Consider the following 13,709-nt stretch of genomic DNA (forward strand, 5'->3'; position numbering starts at 1 on the left):
CAGTCTTTTCTCCAAATAGCTTGCCAATTGCCAGTTTCTCCTCTGATTTAAAACAACTAGTATTTACTACATATAATTACATTAGATGTAAATTTTATATATACATGAATGTTGCTCAATATCTGTTTCACTGATCTATTTATACCCATATCAATTTATTTACAGACCATTAACACTATGAGAATAAGTGTCCCTGTATTATGGTTTTTCTTCATTATCCTAACTTCTGTTCCAAAGAAAAATGAAAGAGTAATTATGAAGTTCTAAAACCAGTATTTCAACTGAAGTTACACTAAAGTTAGAGATTACAGTATTTTGAAAAAACAAATCAGTATTTTTACAACATGCCTTCCACTATGGGAATATAGCATGCCCTCCCTTCATTACATCACCTTGTCATCAGCTACATTTTATAGTTTTCTTCCCATTGGTCCTACATATTTTTTAAGTTTATGAAAGATACTTAATTTTAATTAATACAAATTCTGTAGTGAATCTACTTTTTTTCCTCATTACATTTTCTAACTATTTAAGAAGCCTATTAAAATATGATCAGCCAATAATGGTAACTCTAACCTCCTAGTGGCTTTTTTTTGTTTATTTGTTTTGGTGCTTACTTGTTAAGCACTTTATTGACATTCTCACAGTTAATCTTTACAAGAGCCCTATAAGACAGATACAACATCACCTACAAAGGAGGAAACAACCCTTAAAAATTAGTCACTTACCTAGTATCATAAAACTTGGAAGTAGTAGTTACGTTTCAACATATTCTTAAAAATCCCATGAAATGTTTAACCATTATTATTATCATCATTATTATTATTATCAAGAAACATCCTCACCCCATCCCCTTTAAGCAGGTAACTTGCATGATATGACCAACAGTCAGGGTTGTTTGTTGTAGACATCAATTAATATTCATTTTTTTAACAGTTTGAGAGGGGTATTTCAAAACAGGAACAAAACATCTTTTTCAGGTGTTTCAGCCACTCCCAAATTCAATATCCAAACTCCAAATTATTTCTTCTTAACAACTTGCTGCTTATACTGTAAACTGTGGTAACTTTTCCTCCTTTACAATATTTTCAACTCTAATTTTTATTTTCCCATCTACTGCATTAATTAGAACTCACAGAATCCAAGTCTGCCTTCTCTACAAGCCAGCAGGCATAAAAGAAGAAACCACTTGACTGAGGAAATTTCTAGCACTTATACATTAAAAATCCTCCACCTCCGATAGGTCCTCATTGATGTCTACCAACACAATACCCTGGCTTTTCTCCTATCTCCTCTCCTCCTCTGCAGGCCCTCAGCTCACCCTCCCACCCAGTTAAGCTCATCTAATCCATGGCACTTAGCGTTTCCAGCTAAGATCGCTTTTGGAACTTCACACCTGCACATCCAATTAACTACTGCACGATTCCATTTGGTTGTCTGGGACTCTTCACATCCAAAGTGAACTCACCCTCTTGCCTCTTTCTCAGTGTCTCCCATTCTCAGTAGGAACACAGATCTCAGGTATCACTCAACTCTTCTTCCCTCACCCCTAACACATCTGAGCAGTTATCACGTCCTACTGACTCTAGCATGTAAATATCTCTCAATTACGTCTACCTTTTCCAGTTACCACTGTCATTGCTCTGGTCTAGGCCACAATCATTTCTCCCGTGGATTACTACAAAAGCCTCAGAAACTGATTTCCCGGTCTCCAGCTTGACCCTCTCAGAACATGTCTCCACAGTGCAACCTTCACACATGCCTTCTCTCTACCCCCACCATTCTCCTTCCCCGATGCATATGCAGACCTCAGGTATCAGGAACACGTCAGTATCTCTCAGACTGCTCTAGACTGGATTTTCACTGTCATGTTCCCAGAGCAACATGTAATTGTCCTAGCAAAAGCACTTAACAGCACTTAACTTTCTTTTTCCTGTAAAGCGGGGACTCTTGTTAATAAGTCTTGTTAATGGTGTGGGTATCACCCACACCAGTACAACAAAAGAACCCCATGTTTTTAATTAGCCTGTTGATTGAGTCCTAACAATGTTCAGTAACAGTGATAGGCAATGGGGCCTCCTTGTCTATTTTCTAACTTGTACGGGAAGACCTCTAGGTTTCAAGGCCAAATGTGGCTCTTTTAAGATAGTATCAATCATGTTCATCATAACACAGCATTCTTCACCATGTTAAAGAAGTCTGCTAATTTTCCTAGTTTATTAAAGCTTTCATTCATAAATGGATGCTGGTTTCATTTCAATACCTAACAGTCAGATACTGAGATAACCCTACAGATTTTGACACAGTAATTACAGATTTTCTAATACTAATCTATCTATCCGTGCAGTCTTGGAATAAACCCTATTGGTTATTTTCACACACAACTGAAAACAACTTGCTAGTATCCTTATTAGTATTTTTATCCATACTCAGAAGAGAGACTGCTGTGTAGTTTTCTTTTCCTTGGTTAGGTTTTGCCATCTGGGTTTTCCTGCTACACAGCATGGGCTTAACTTTTCTTCCATCTTCTTCAGTGTTCTACAACAGTTTAAAATTTTTGGAGGTGGTACAAATTCAGCTTTTTCAATTCTTTCCATGGTTATTGGCCTAGGAAATTTTCTGCTTCTTGTGTGAAATTTATAATTTCTGTTCTCCTAGGAATCAACCCACCACATTCAAGTTTTTAATTTTTTTAAATAAAATATCTGTCTTTACACTATTTTATAATTTTTAAATCTTCTTTGTCCTTGTAATAATGTACTTTCTCAAATCTAATGTTATGTACATTTTTCTTTTCTTGATTTGCCACTTTTCAAATTGGATGATCTTTCAAAGAACCAAGTCTTGCATTTATTTACAAATACAGTTATATTGCTATAGTTTTGTTTCAATGTCATTAATTTATTTTATCTTTAAATCCCCTTTTCTGCTTTTCTTATACTCTACTCACTTCTAAAGCCAAGTGCTCAGATAATAATTATGTATATAGTTACCATTTATTTGGCACTTACTTTAGATCCAGTTTTAAGTGTCTGACATGTATCAACTCAGTGACCCCTCAACACTCAATAAGGTAAATATAACTGTCCTTATTTTACAGATGAAGACATTGAGGCTTAGAAAGCTTAGATAATTTTACCCAATAACAAAGTGGGAAAAGCTAATAACTGATCCAAATCTGTCAGACTCTAGAGTATTACTCTTAATTACCAACACATAAGACCACAAAATTTTACTTTTGGACACAGAATTAGTTACTCCCTGTAAGTTTTGGGTTACAGCAATCTCAATGCCATTTTTCTAAAGAAAGTATGACTGCAGTTTTGTTTTTTTCTGAAACAAGTAAATTTAAGAGCATAATTATGAATTGTCGAGGTTTTTTAAAATAACTTGAATTATTAATGTATAGTTGTATAGCATTTGTGGTTAGAAAAAGTGGTCTACATAATTGCTAATTTTTGGAAATTTATCAAGATTTTATTTGTGCATTATCAATACATCTGGAAAGTAAAGGCCTCTAAGTTATAGGCTGCTTTAGGTTTTCACAGGTCATCTTGGACAGACTGAGGCTAATGTGAAGACTTGGCTGATACCCTGCACAAGCACAAAATCTGCATTCAAGGAGATAATCCTATGACTTCTTTCAGTGTCAACTCCTTGCTTACCTTCCAGATCTCTTATACTCTTTTTTGTAGGACCTTTCCAGAGATGGTGATCTTCGGTTGTCCCGATGCCTGTGTCTCTCCCGTTCTCGCTCTCTTAAAGGAATTAATACACAGAGCTGTTTTCAACAGAAAGACTCAAAAACACCATCTCTTTTCACTGAATTCATCTTCTAAATAAATGGACCATATCTAAGAATTTTTCAGGAACTATTCACTAGGGGCCATTTTATGCCTCCTTAATTTATTAGAAGATAAAGGAGTTTTTCATGTTCCAGAAGTTAACTAACTTGGACAATTTTTGCAGTTTTCTTTAAAGAAAGAAGTCATACATGATGCTAAGCAATAAAAGGGGATTTTATTGTAATCTTTTCTCAAGACCTTCTAATCAGCCAATCCTTGGGTATTTAACCTACAGGGAAAACTTTAAAGGACTCTACACCTTACTGCTTTCTAGAACACTCTAAACTTCACCCATCAAATAAATGCAAATTATAAAGCTTTTACAGTAAAGATTAGGACAAAGTTCTATAATCAAAGAGCTCTTAACTCTTATGGGTTACAGGCCTGAGTTGTAGTTTTAGCTATCACCAACCTGCCACAAGACCATGACTAAGTCACTTTAATGCTATTTTTCATCTGGAAAAAACTAAATGGAGACGCTGGGTTTATCCAAGGTGAAAAACAGAATGAAGGATTTTAAAACCCTTCCAATGTAAAACTGGAATTTAAAAATAAATAATTATAATAGCGTTGAGACTATTTAACAATAAAGGTCTGAAACTAAAATCCAAACTCCCATGTGTCTGAATCAGAACTACAAATCTAAAGGAAGTAACCACCCAACCTTAGAATGGAAAAAAAAATGCTATATTAACGTGAGTCTAGCAAGAGGGCTATAAAAATATCTAAACTCAAAACTATTCCCCAACTTACAGCCAAACAGAAGAAATATAAATACACTGAAATCAAAACTTACAAAACTAATAGCGATCAGTGAGTGCTTAGATATTAAGACAGAAATTGTGTTTTCACTTAAGGATTTCCCTGTTCTCAAGAAAGAGTCCTTTGAATGTTTCTGACGTAACACACAATCCTCAGGTATACATTAAGTGTTCAAAATAAAGCAGCCAGAGCTTGAGATTCTACATTCTTCATCTGACATATTTCTAAAGTCATAGTTTACGTATAGTCAATAAATCTCAATTACTGTACAGAAATTAGTAAATGGTGCCACATGTCAAAGACACATGTAATTTGTAATGGCATGGCTGCTCAAAAGAATAATTGCCTATATTGCCAGATAAAAACTCCAAATAGAGGATATTTCTAATTTTGGTTTTTTAACATTTAGCCAACAAAACTTTGCATTTAAGAATAACACTTATGATGATGACTATTACCTCTGAGTGGGCAGGAATTGAAAAGACCAATTTGGATATAAGCCACGTTAGTAACACTATCTAGATGAACCCTTTTTAAAGCAAGGAAAATTATGTGTTACTTTTCCTAAGATTCTTCCTTGTCTGCAAACATTGAGATACTCCTTAGGTACATTATGCTAGCTCTCCAATGGCCAGACATTCACTGACACCAGGACGGCCATGGGAATTATTGTGCAGTAGTACTACTTAGCTAGGTGAAACCCACTGCCCACTTCCTTACCACACTACAAAACAGCACACTTGGTGCGCTACACTTACTGCAGCTGTTTCTTTTCTCATTCTCTAGGGTAACTTCGATCTTTCATGATAGCAAATACATATATTCATTTCTTCACAAACCTTTTCTAAATATAGTTCACCCTAAAACAATCTTGCAATTGGTTATTCGACCACATTTTGGAGGAGGAGAAAAAGGAGGAAGACGGAATTTGTAAAACGATAGGTTCACTTACCCCAAGAAGCAGGGGAGAAGCAGCCAGAGGACAGAACCATAGAATTTGCATAAACTTAACAATCTAGTGTACAAATTTATGAAGTTTCAGTTTCTGCCAATATATTTCTAGAAGTTATATCAGGACTTCACATGCCCCGTGTTTGTGTCATAGAAGCCCTCCATGTAATACAGATGACTGACACTCCACCTACTACCCCAAGGGGGCCAATTATAATGTGGCTGTGCCACTAAGGCAGCTCCAAGGCAAATGCCCCAGGTATATTATAAAACAACTCCAAAATAAATATAGACTATTTTAGAAAGATGTAGATTCTCACAGTAAAGAGAGTACGGTTTAGGATACAGTAGATTAGAGGTAATTCTTATAGCACGTGATTCTACTGAGATCCTCAGTTGACAGGACATCTGAGTTTCTTCAAATACATAATTCAAAGTTTAAGCCTCAATGGAAGAATTTAGGATTTGCAGCACAGCCCCGGCAACTCCTCTAATTACAGCAACCCAAAATGGAGGAGGAAAAAACACTACTTAGATTGTTTGCACCAAAATATTTTCACAGAGACAAGATTACTAACAATCCTTCAAAGTCTGAAGAAAACTATTTACAAACTCTTTCCAGTTTAGATTTTCACCATCAAATTGTAAAATAAACTATCATAGGCCTCTGCCAACTAGTTCATGACAGAATAATTAAGAACAATATTGAAGAGAAACGTCAGTTTATGCTGAAAAATATTTTATAAAGTCTACCAACTCTCACTCTGCCCACCAGAAATCTGTCATCTCTGCAAGAAACACGGGCCCTTCTGCCCTCCGCCGGGCCATCAGGGAGAGGCAACAATGCAACCTTCCAAGCACCAGTCACTCTCTTGAGGGCAGAGAATGACCACTATCATTTACTGCCAAAATGTTCAGTCAGAATCACATCAATAGAGCCATGAGAAAAATGTGGAAACAGAGATGTGAACTGGTTTCTGAAATCAGCTGTGGAGTAACAACAGGAGGCACAACTAGCTCTCTACACACCCACAGAAGGAAGTGACCTGGCTTGGGAGGCTCAAATACTTTTAGCACAAAAGTTCCACAAGACAATGAAGGTAAACACACTACAGGTGAAAGAAAGAGAAGCACCATTATTAGCTTGACAGCTGAAAACCTCAAATCTTCATCAACAGAGTTCACTGAAGGCATAAATAAATATTAGCACAATTGTTATCTATGGCTTTTATTTTTCCATATAAACCAATGGTTCTTAGCCTTTTGAGGTAACAGACTTACACCCACCTCTTTCAGAATCTGCTTTCTTTTAGAAAATGCACACACACATATAAAACTTGGCGTATAACTTCAGAGCATTTCTATAAGCCCATCTAGAATCCCAGTTTTAAGAATGCCTACTCAAAACCTTATTTCTCTTGTATTTATAGATATTTGATCTTGAAAATAAGAAATGTAGCCTAGAATGGAACAGTATTTTTTAAACACAACTTTATTCAGTATGAATCTGTTTCAATGCAACAAAATCTGGTTAAAAGCTATTCTGAAAACTCTTTGATCATGTGTAACTAATCTTATTTCATTTTACAAAGAAACAGAGCAAGAAGGCAACAATGTACAATGAACTTCTACTTATCCTACAAATCAAAAAGCAAGTTCTGTTAACTAGATTCTTGGTTGATAACATATACAGAACATCAATTCCAAAAGACATCAAACTCTATAACCTGGTATGCTGATCACACTGAACATAATCTATAACAAAAAATATAAGATCTTTTATGTCATAGGATCATCATTAAAACGTCAACTATTAAGCAGAGGAAAAGGCTTATATTCACTGAGATGAATCTACATTGATAATTTTTGAAAGCTTTTCAAAATTGCATTTTTCTGATATCAATTTATTTACTTGTCAGGTGTCTCTTCCTCTCGAAAATAGTGTTTAAACGCTTTCTTTCTTTTTATAAATCGAAATGCACTGCCGGACCCTTTTGGTTTGGTTTGCCATTAACGGAAACTGACTGTGTCTGGGCCTCTGCAGTTCGATGAAGCCCCCACATCCCGTTTACCTGCTCCGCTCGTAGCTGCGGTGGCGGGCTGGCGTCCTCCCTCGTTCGTAATCGGATCTGTAGCGGCTGTCCTGTCTTCTCCTGTCAGGACTGCGGCCTCGCTCCCGCCGATCCAGGGACCGATGCCTCTCTCCCCGCCCGTGACTGTGATCTCGGTGCCGGTGATCATCATAGTGTTTGAGCCTCTCTGGGGACCTTCTTTCACTGGAAGCTTTTGGGAGTGGGTATGGAGGGAGATGCCTAAAATGAGGACTACTGCTGTTATTAGCACTGGGCAGGAAAGAACTGGGGTTGTTCTGGAAACTATTAAAATTGGGAGGGGGGAAGTTGTGGTGCGAGTATCCCGGAGGATACTGATAATTAACCTGCTGCGGCATGACCGGAGGGGGCGGGGGGTGAGGCATGGAGGGCGGAGGCATCACGAAGGGGAAAGTGCCTTGCCCAGGAGGTGCTCCAGGGACCGGGGGGTTATTGGGACAGGGCATCGGGGGAGGCATGGGAGGAAAACAGGGAGGAACTGGGAAGGGGTGCCTCATCTGGTGGTTGGGGAAAGGGGGCCTGATGGGGCAGGGGGGCGGGCCTTGTGCTGACGGAGGCATGGGTGGAGGGAAGGGTACAAAGTCTGGTCGTGGAGGCAGAAAATTGGGGGCTGGAGAGTTCGAGAAAGTAGTGGAAGGGGCACTTGGAGGTTCATATTGATATTGCACAGGAGGCTGCTGAGGGTGAAGCAGTCTCAGATTTTGGGGCCTGAAGGCTGGTGCTGAGGGTCTGGCTCCATGTCCTCCTCGTCCTCGGGGACATCCTCGTCCTGGGTGGAACGACATTCTATGACTTTGTTGGAGAAAATATAAAGAGAAAAAGTTTAAAAAAAAAAAACCTCACTATGTAAACAGGGTTTCATTAATGCCTGACCATCCTGATGAGCAACTAACACACCTCTTAGTCAGGCTGCTGGAATATTCCACCCATTTAATACCAGGTTCTCAACAATATCTGAAACTCTTCATAGCCAATAAAGCCATCTTCCCCTGTCTTGGCCACCCAACCCATTGCCATGGTCGGTCCCTGGACTTTGTCATCCTTAAAGTTGCTCCACCTCCAAAATGACAAATTCAACATTCCATTGTTCAATTATTCGCCGTCATGTTCCTGCTCAAGTTCCCCCTCAATCTTCAGCTCACATGTGAGGTCCATACACATCCGCAGCAGCATCTTCCTGTCTTCACCTCCTGCCCACTCAGCATAGACCCCATGGCCCAGTAACTCATTTTTTAATACCCTAAGCTCCAATGCCCCTCTCTACTTCAGTCACAAGAACCTGGCAATACCCCAGCCTTAAAAGAATGCAAAAATTTGTTTTCTGGGGGCTAACAAGAAAGTAGTACTGTAGAAAAATACCTGACTAGGCAGACTGGTGCCCGTGGAAATTCATGGTCACTGGGTTCTGCCAAGCCATCCCCCTGGCATGCTTCTGCAGCCAGCTTACTCTTGTAACTATCCTCCATAACTACCACAAACCTTCAGCATCTTCCCTATATTCCATTCCCTCTTCACAACTTTATCTCCTACACGACAAGCAACTTTATCTCCTACCACACAGAAACACAATCACTAGTAGAGGAGAACTCCCTCAACTTGTTCTACCATTTCTGCAAACCTATGTGCCCAACTCCATCCTCTCCTGATTCCCTCTTCTTATCCTGACACACGTGCTCTGGATCCAATCCCCAGATGTATATATTTGGGATTACCACCCTTCCTCTGTGTTCCTTCATCTCTCCTTGCTACCAGACCCTTCACATCAGCATTTAAAAATGCTCAGGTCTATTCCAACATAAAATACTTTCCTTGGCCTCTGGGTCTCCCTCCACTTTGCAACTTCTTTCTCCTCCCTTTACAGCCAAATGACTTGGAAAAGTTGTTAGGGATTGTTTGTGCTCCTTGCAAAGTTTATATGTTGAACCCCTAATCCCCAGTGTAACACTATATGGAGATGGGGCCTCTGGGAGGTAATTAGGGTTAGATTAGGTCATGAGGATAGGGTTCTCGTGATGGGATTAGTTCCCTTATAAAAAGAAGATGAGACAGGAGATCCCCCCTCTCTCTCTGCCAGGTGAGGATATAGCAGGAAGGTGGTCATCTGCAAGCCACGAAGAGGGCATGAAACAAAAATCTGACCATGCTGGCACTCTTATTGCAGACTTTGAGGCCCAGAACTATAAGAAATAAATGTTTGTTGTTTAAGCCACCCAGTCTATGGCATTTTGTTATGGCAACTCAGGCTGCCTAGGACAAAAGTGTATACACTTCCAACTTACTCTAATCTAGCTCTGGCTTCTGCCACTACTCCAGTGAGCAAAATGACCAGTACCCACCTTGTCTTGAAAACCAGTGGTCATTTTCAATCTCCTGACTTGATCTCTATATAGCATTCAGTCCAGTTGCCTCACCCCCACCCACCATGGAGGCTTTCCTTAGCTTCCTGACAAAACATCCTCACTGTGTCCTTCCTACCTCTCTGGCTATTCCTCCTGACAGCCACCTGTGCCAGCTCCTCCTCCTAGGGGGTCTTTGATCATTTGGTATTCCTCAGGGGTCCAGCCTGGGCACTCAGCTCACTCTCTCTGCCAAGGTGACCTTTCCCAACTGTGTTGCTTCAATTACCACCCATCTGTCAATAACTCCCAAAGTTACATCTCTAGCCATCAACTTCTGAGCTCCAGACCCACTTTGGTAACTGCCAACTTGACCTCTCTCCTTGAATGTCTGACTCTGCAAATTCAACATAACATATCCTAAAAGGAATTAATGATCTTCCTCTCCAAAATAAACACTTGCTCCTTTCTTAGTATTTCGTATCTCCATAAATGACACCATTAATGGTTCTCAAGACATATACCAGGAAATCACCTGACAACTTTTCCTCCTTCACCCCACTTAGCTAAAAATTGATTTTAAAATTCCTATCAATTATGTAATAAATACCTTACTAAAAAATTTTAAGAAATTAAAATTCCTATCATTTATGCTTCATAAATACTTTTCAATTCATCCACTTCACACCATCACCTCTTGCCTGGCTATTGCAATAATATCCTTGCTGGCCTTTCTACAACCACTGCCACTGCCCCCAGGGCTTTGTTATGTTCCCTGTTCTCACAACACTATGCTGCTTCTTATCAGGTCCCACAATAATTACAATCTACCAATTAATTACCTAATTCCACCTTCAGTTTCTACATGCACCTGAGAAGAACAAGCTCCATCAGGGCAGGGCTCTGAGATGTTTCACTAACTGTTCTGGTCTTGCTTCCTAGCCCTGTGCACAGCACTCTCTTGTGTTATACCCACTGCTTAAAGAATGAGGACATTTCCCCTTCTCCCCAGTACCTAAATCCTTGCCACCCTCTCTGTGGCCTCACACCAATGTTTGCTACTCTTTCTGTTCTCCCAAACACATCACATCACTCACCATGTATTGCCTTGCATCATGATGTACTATCTGGATATGTCACATCTTCCACAGAGAATATAAGCTCTAAAAAACAAAGAATAAAATAGGTATAGATATGTTTCCCAAACTGCAGATGCTATAAAATATTTCTGCAATTATCACAACACTGATTTTTGCATTCTCCAATGCACTTAGCCTATTAACAAAATGAAGAGCATGTTGAACTGCATTAAAGTTTCCAACTAAATTTTAAGATGTCCTTATTACTTGTAGCTCTGACTCAAAACTATCAGTAGCTAAAAAGACTGAAAAACATAGGCATATCCTATCTCTAACTTACTAAAAGATTGGGGTAAAAATTATTTCCCCTCCCCCGCTTCATACTCTAGCTTCCTTCATTATAAAAACATGTAGGACTAGATCAAACACAAAAATCACAGAGAGACCAGCATTCAAACTCAAACATAACCATAATCTTGTTAACACAACAGTTATGATTCTTGATTTTCATTCTCAGCTCTTCCCATAGAAAGACACTGTGAACACAAATAATTTTTCAAACACTTGAACTTCAGCTAAATATTAAAATAAAAAAGCCTCAGATAAATATTCTGTGCAAAAAGCTTTTAAGTAGAAACATCTTCCTAAAGCCTAAGTTTTACCAATAGGCCTAAGTAGACTTTCAAATGGCTTATGAAAACAATTTCAGATTATGTATCAATCATTGTGCTTAATAATGGGCACCAAATAAATCTAATTAATTATTCAGTCCAATGCCCTTGTGATAAACCTGGGGCCCACAGAGCTGATCTTGCCGCCATAGGCTACTCAGTACTGGCAGAATTAAGTTCAAACTCCATGCTTAGCACTTAAGACCTTATAAAATCTGGACCCAACATCTCCTTCCAGGCTTGCTCTCCATTACCTTCCCCACAAAACCCCTACTAGCCCAGATTTTCCCAGCTATTTAACGTACCAAGTACTATCACTCAGTTTGTTCTTTGCTCTCATTCTTCTCTCTAAAATCTCTTACCCAGTGAATTTCTACTCATCTACCAATCTAAAATGTCACCTCCTCTGTGAAACCTCTCCTGATTCCCTTTACAAAGTAATTCCATTCATTCTAGACTTAGTCTACACTTACTTTTATGGCACTTACCAGAGACTGCCTCCTATCACAGTCATGTGTGCACATGTCTAACTCCTCCACTAGCTCCTTGATGACATGGGTTGATTCACAGTCATTTCTGTATCCTTCATAGCCCCTGGCAGAGCATCCTGCATACAGTAGGTGAGGAATAAATGTTTATTGTCTCACAATAGATTTGCATTATGGAGACCACACAGAAAGTAGAACTTTTCACTGATTCATGCAACATTAAGGAGCCCATATACGTAAAGCACTGTCCCAGGCCCCACGGACTCAAAGACAAGTAAAACACATAACCTACAGGATTCAAGTAATCAGAACCCACATACAAATAAGTTTTTCAAAAATACAATATAACGCAATAAACAGAAAAAAAGAGGTATGTACAGGGTCTAGAGAAACACAAAGGAGTGTGCTGAACCTAGAGGTGGGCAACAGTCAGGGTCAGGGTCCTTAACACTGTTGTACAGTGAATGTGTAACAGTTGAACATTCACTACCAGGTCCTCATTGGATGTTTCTACAGTTAGAAAATCTACGAATACCTATAATAAAATTACCTATTATAGACATGATCAGGCTGTGTTGTGGATGCAGACTTTAATTCAGAAGTCAAAGAATTCACTGCAACCGTAAAAGTAACTGTTTTTTGAGTCTGCCTACTCCTAGGTTGCTGTTGTGAATAGTTAGCACGTCCAGGAACGTCAGTACATGTAAAAAGACTTGCAAAGTGTGACTACATTTTTATTGAGAACTCCTTCTTCCCCCCAGGTGACTCTGCAGGCCAGTCACCTTCATCTGGCAGAGCCCTAATTGCGTGTTTGCCTGTTTGCATCTCCCGCCAGACTGTGTGCCCCACGAGGCAGGCGCTGGGCTTGCGGTTTCGCTCCCTCCGAGACCCCAGCAGCCCCGGGCCTGGACCACAGCGTGCGCTCCACAAATGAATGAAAGGTGTTCTCTTTCATTCCTATTTATGTGCGGGATCCGGGCCTAGGGTCGCTCTTTTGCCCTTAGCTGCAGATCTGAAGAGGGGCTGCCCGACCCCAACTCCCAGGAGCCTTTCACCCAGCCCCGGACTCCAGCCTCTCTTAAACTCGGACACTAGGAAACACTCCCTCTTCCAACACCCGCAAGGTGCCCCTTTTACCTACAAAAGGCTCTCGGGCCGCAAGATCGCCGTCAGAATAAAAAGCCAGGCTAACACTGCAGCCGCCAAGACAGTGGCGCCGCCCGCGCCTCCGGAACAGGAAACTGAGAGAATTAAAAAGCAAACCTGTGAAAGCTGGGTCAAGGGAGGAAAACTCTTCGGCCTGCCGCAGCGCCTTTTACGCAGTGATTGGTGTATCATTGAGAGCGATGGGTCTGTAGGCCAATCGTCCGCGGCGGCCCCTCCGGTGCCCGCCCCCGCCTTCTACGTCCCCCAATCTAGAAGCGCAACCGGGTGAGCGTGCGTTTCCGCCTGAAAAGAGAAGCTGG

At 40.1% G+C, this 13,709-nt stretch overlaps 1 protein-coding gene across 1 annotated transcript in view; it reads right to left on the reverse strand.

Moving 5' to 3' along the window:
* Positions 1-13,485, reverse strand: part of DROSHA (drosha ribonuclease III) — a 114,684-nt gene extending 101,199 nt beyond the window's left edge. Inside the window, exons 1-5 of the mRNA XM_069492777.1 lie at positions 13,381-13,485; positions 12,244-12,362; positions 11,103-11,168; positions 7,631-8,461; positions 3,666-3,758 (exon numbers count right to left, since the gene is read on the reverse strand). Coding sequence (XP_069348878.1) covers positions 3,666-3,758; positions 7,631-8,461; positions 11,103-11,122 — 944 coding nt within the window. The 5' untranslated portion in view covers positions 11,123-11,168; positions 12,244-12,362; positions 13,381-13,485. The remainder of the gene's footprint in view (positions 1-3,665; positions 3,759-7,630; positions 8,462-11,102; positions 11,169-12,243; positions 12,363-13,380) is intronic.
* Between the last annotated feature and the right edge of the window lie 224 nt (positions 13,486-13,709).

The sequence above is a fragment of the Eulemur rufifrons genome, chromosome 17, assembly GCF_041146395.1.
Source record: "Eulemur rufifrons isolate Redbay chromosome 17, OSU_ERuf_1, whole genome shotgun sequence".
NCBI classification, from domain to species: domain Eukaryota; kingdom Metazoa; phylum Chordata; class Mammalia; order Primates; family Lemuridae; genus Eulemur; species Eulemur rufifrons.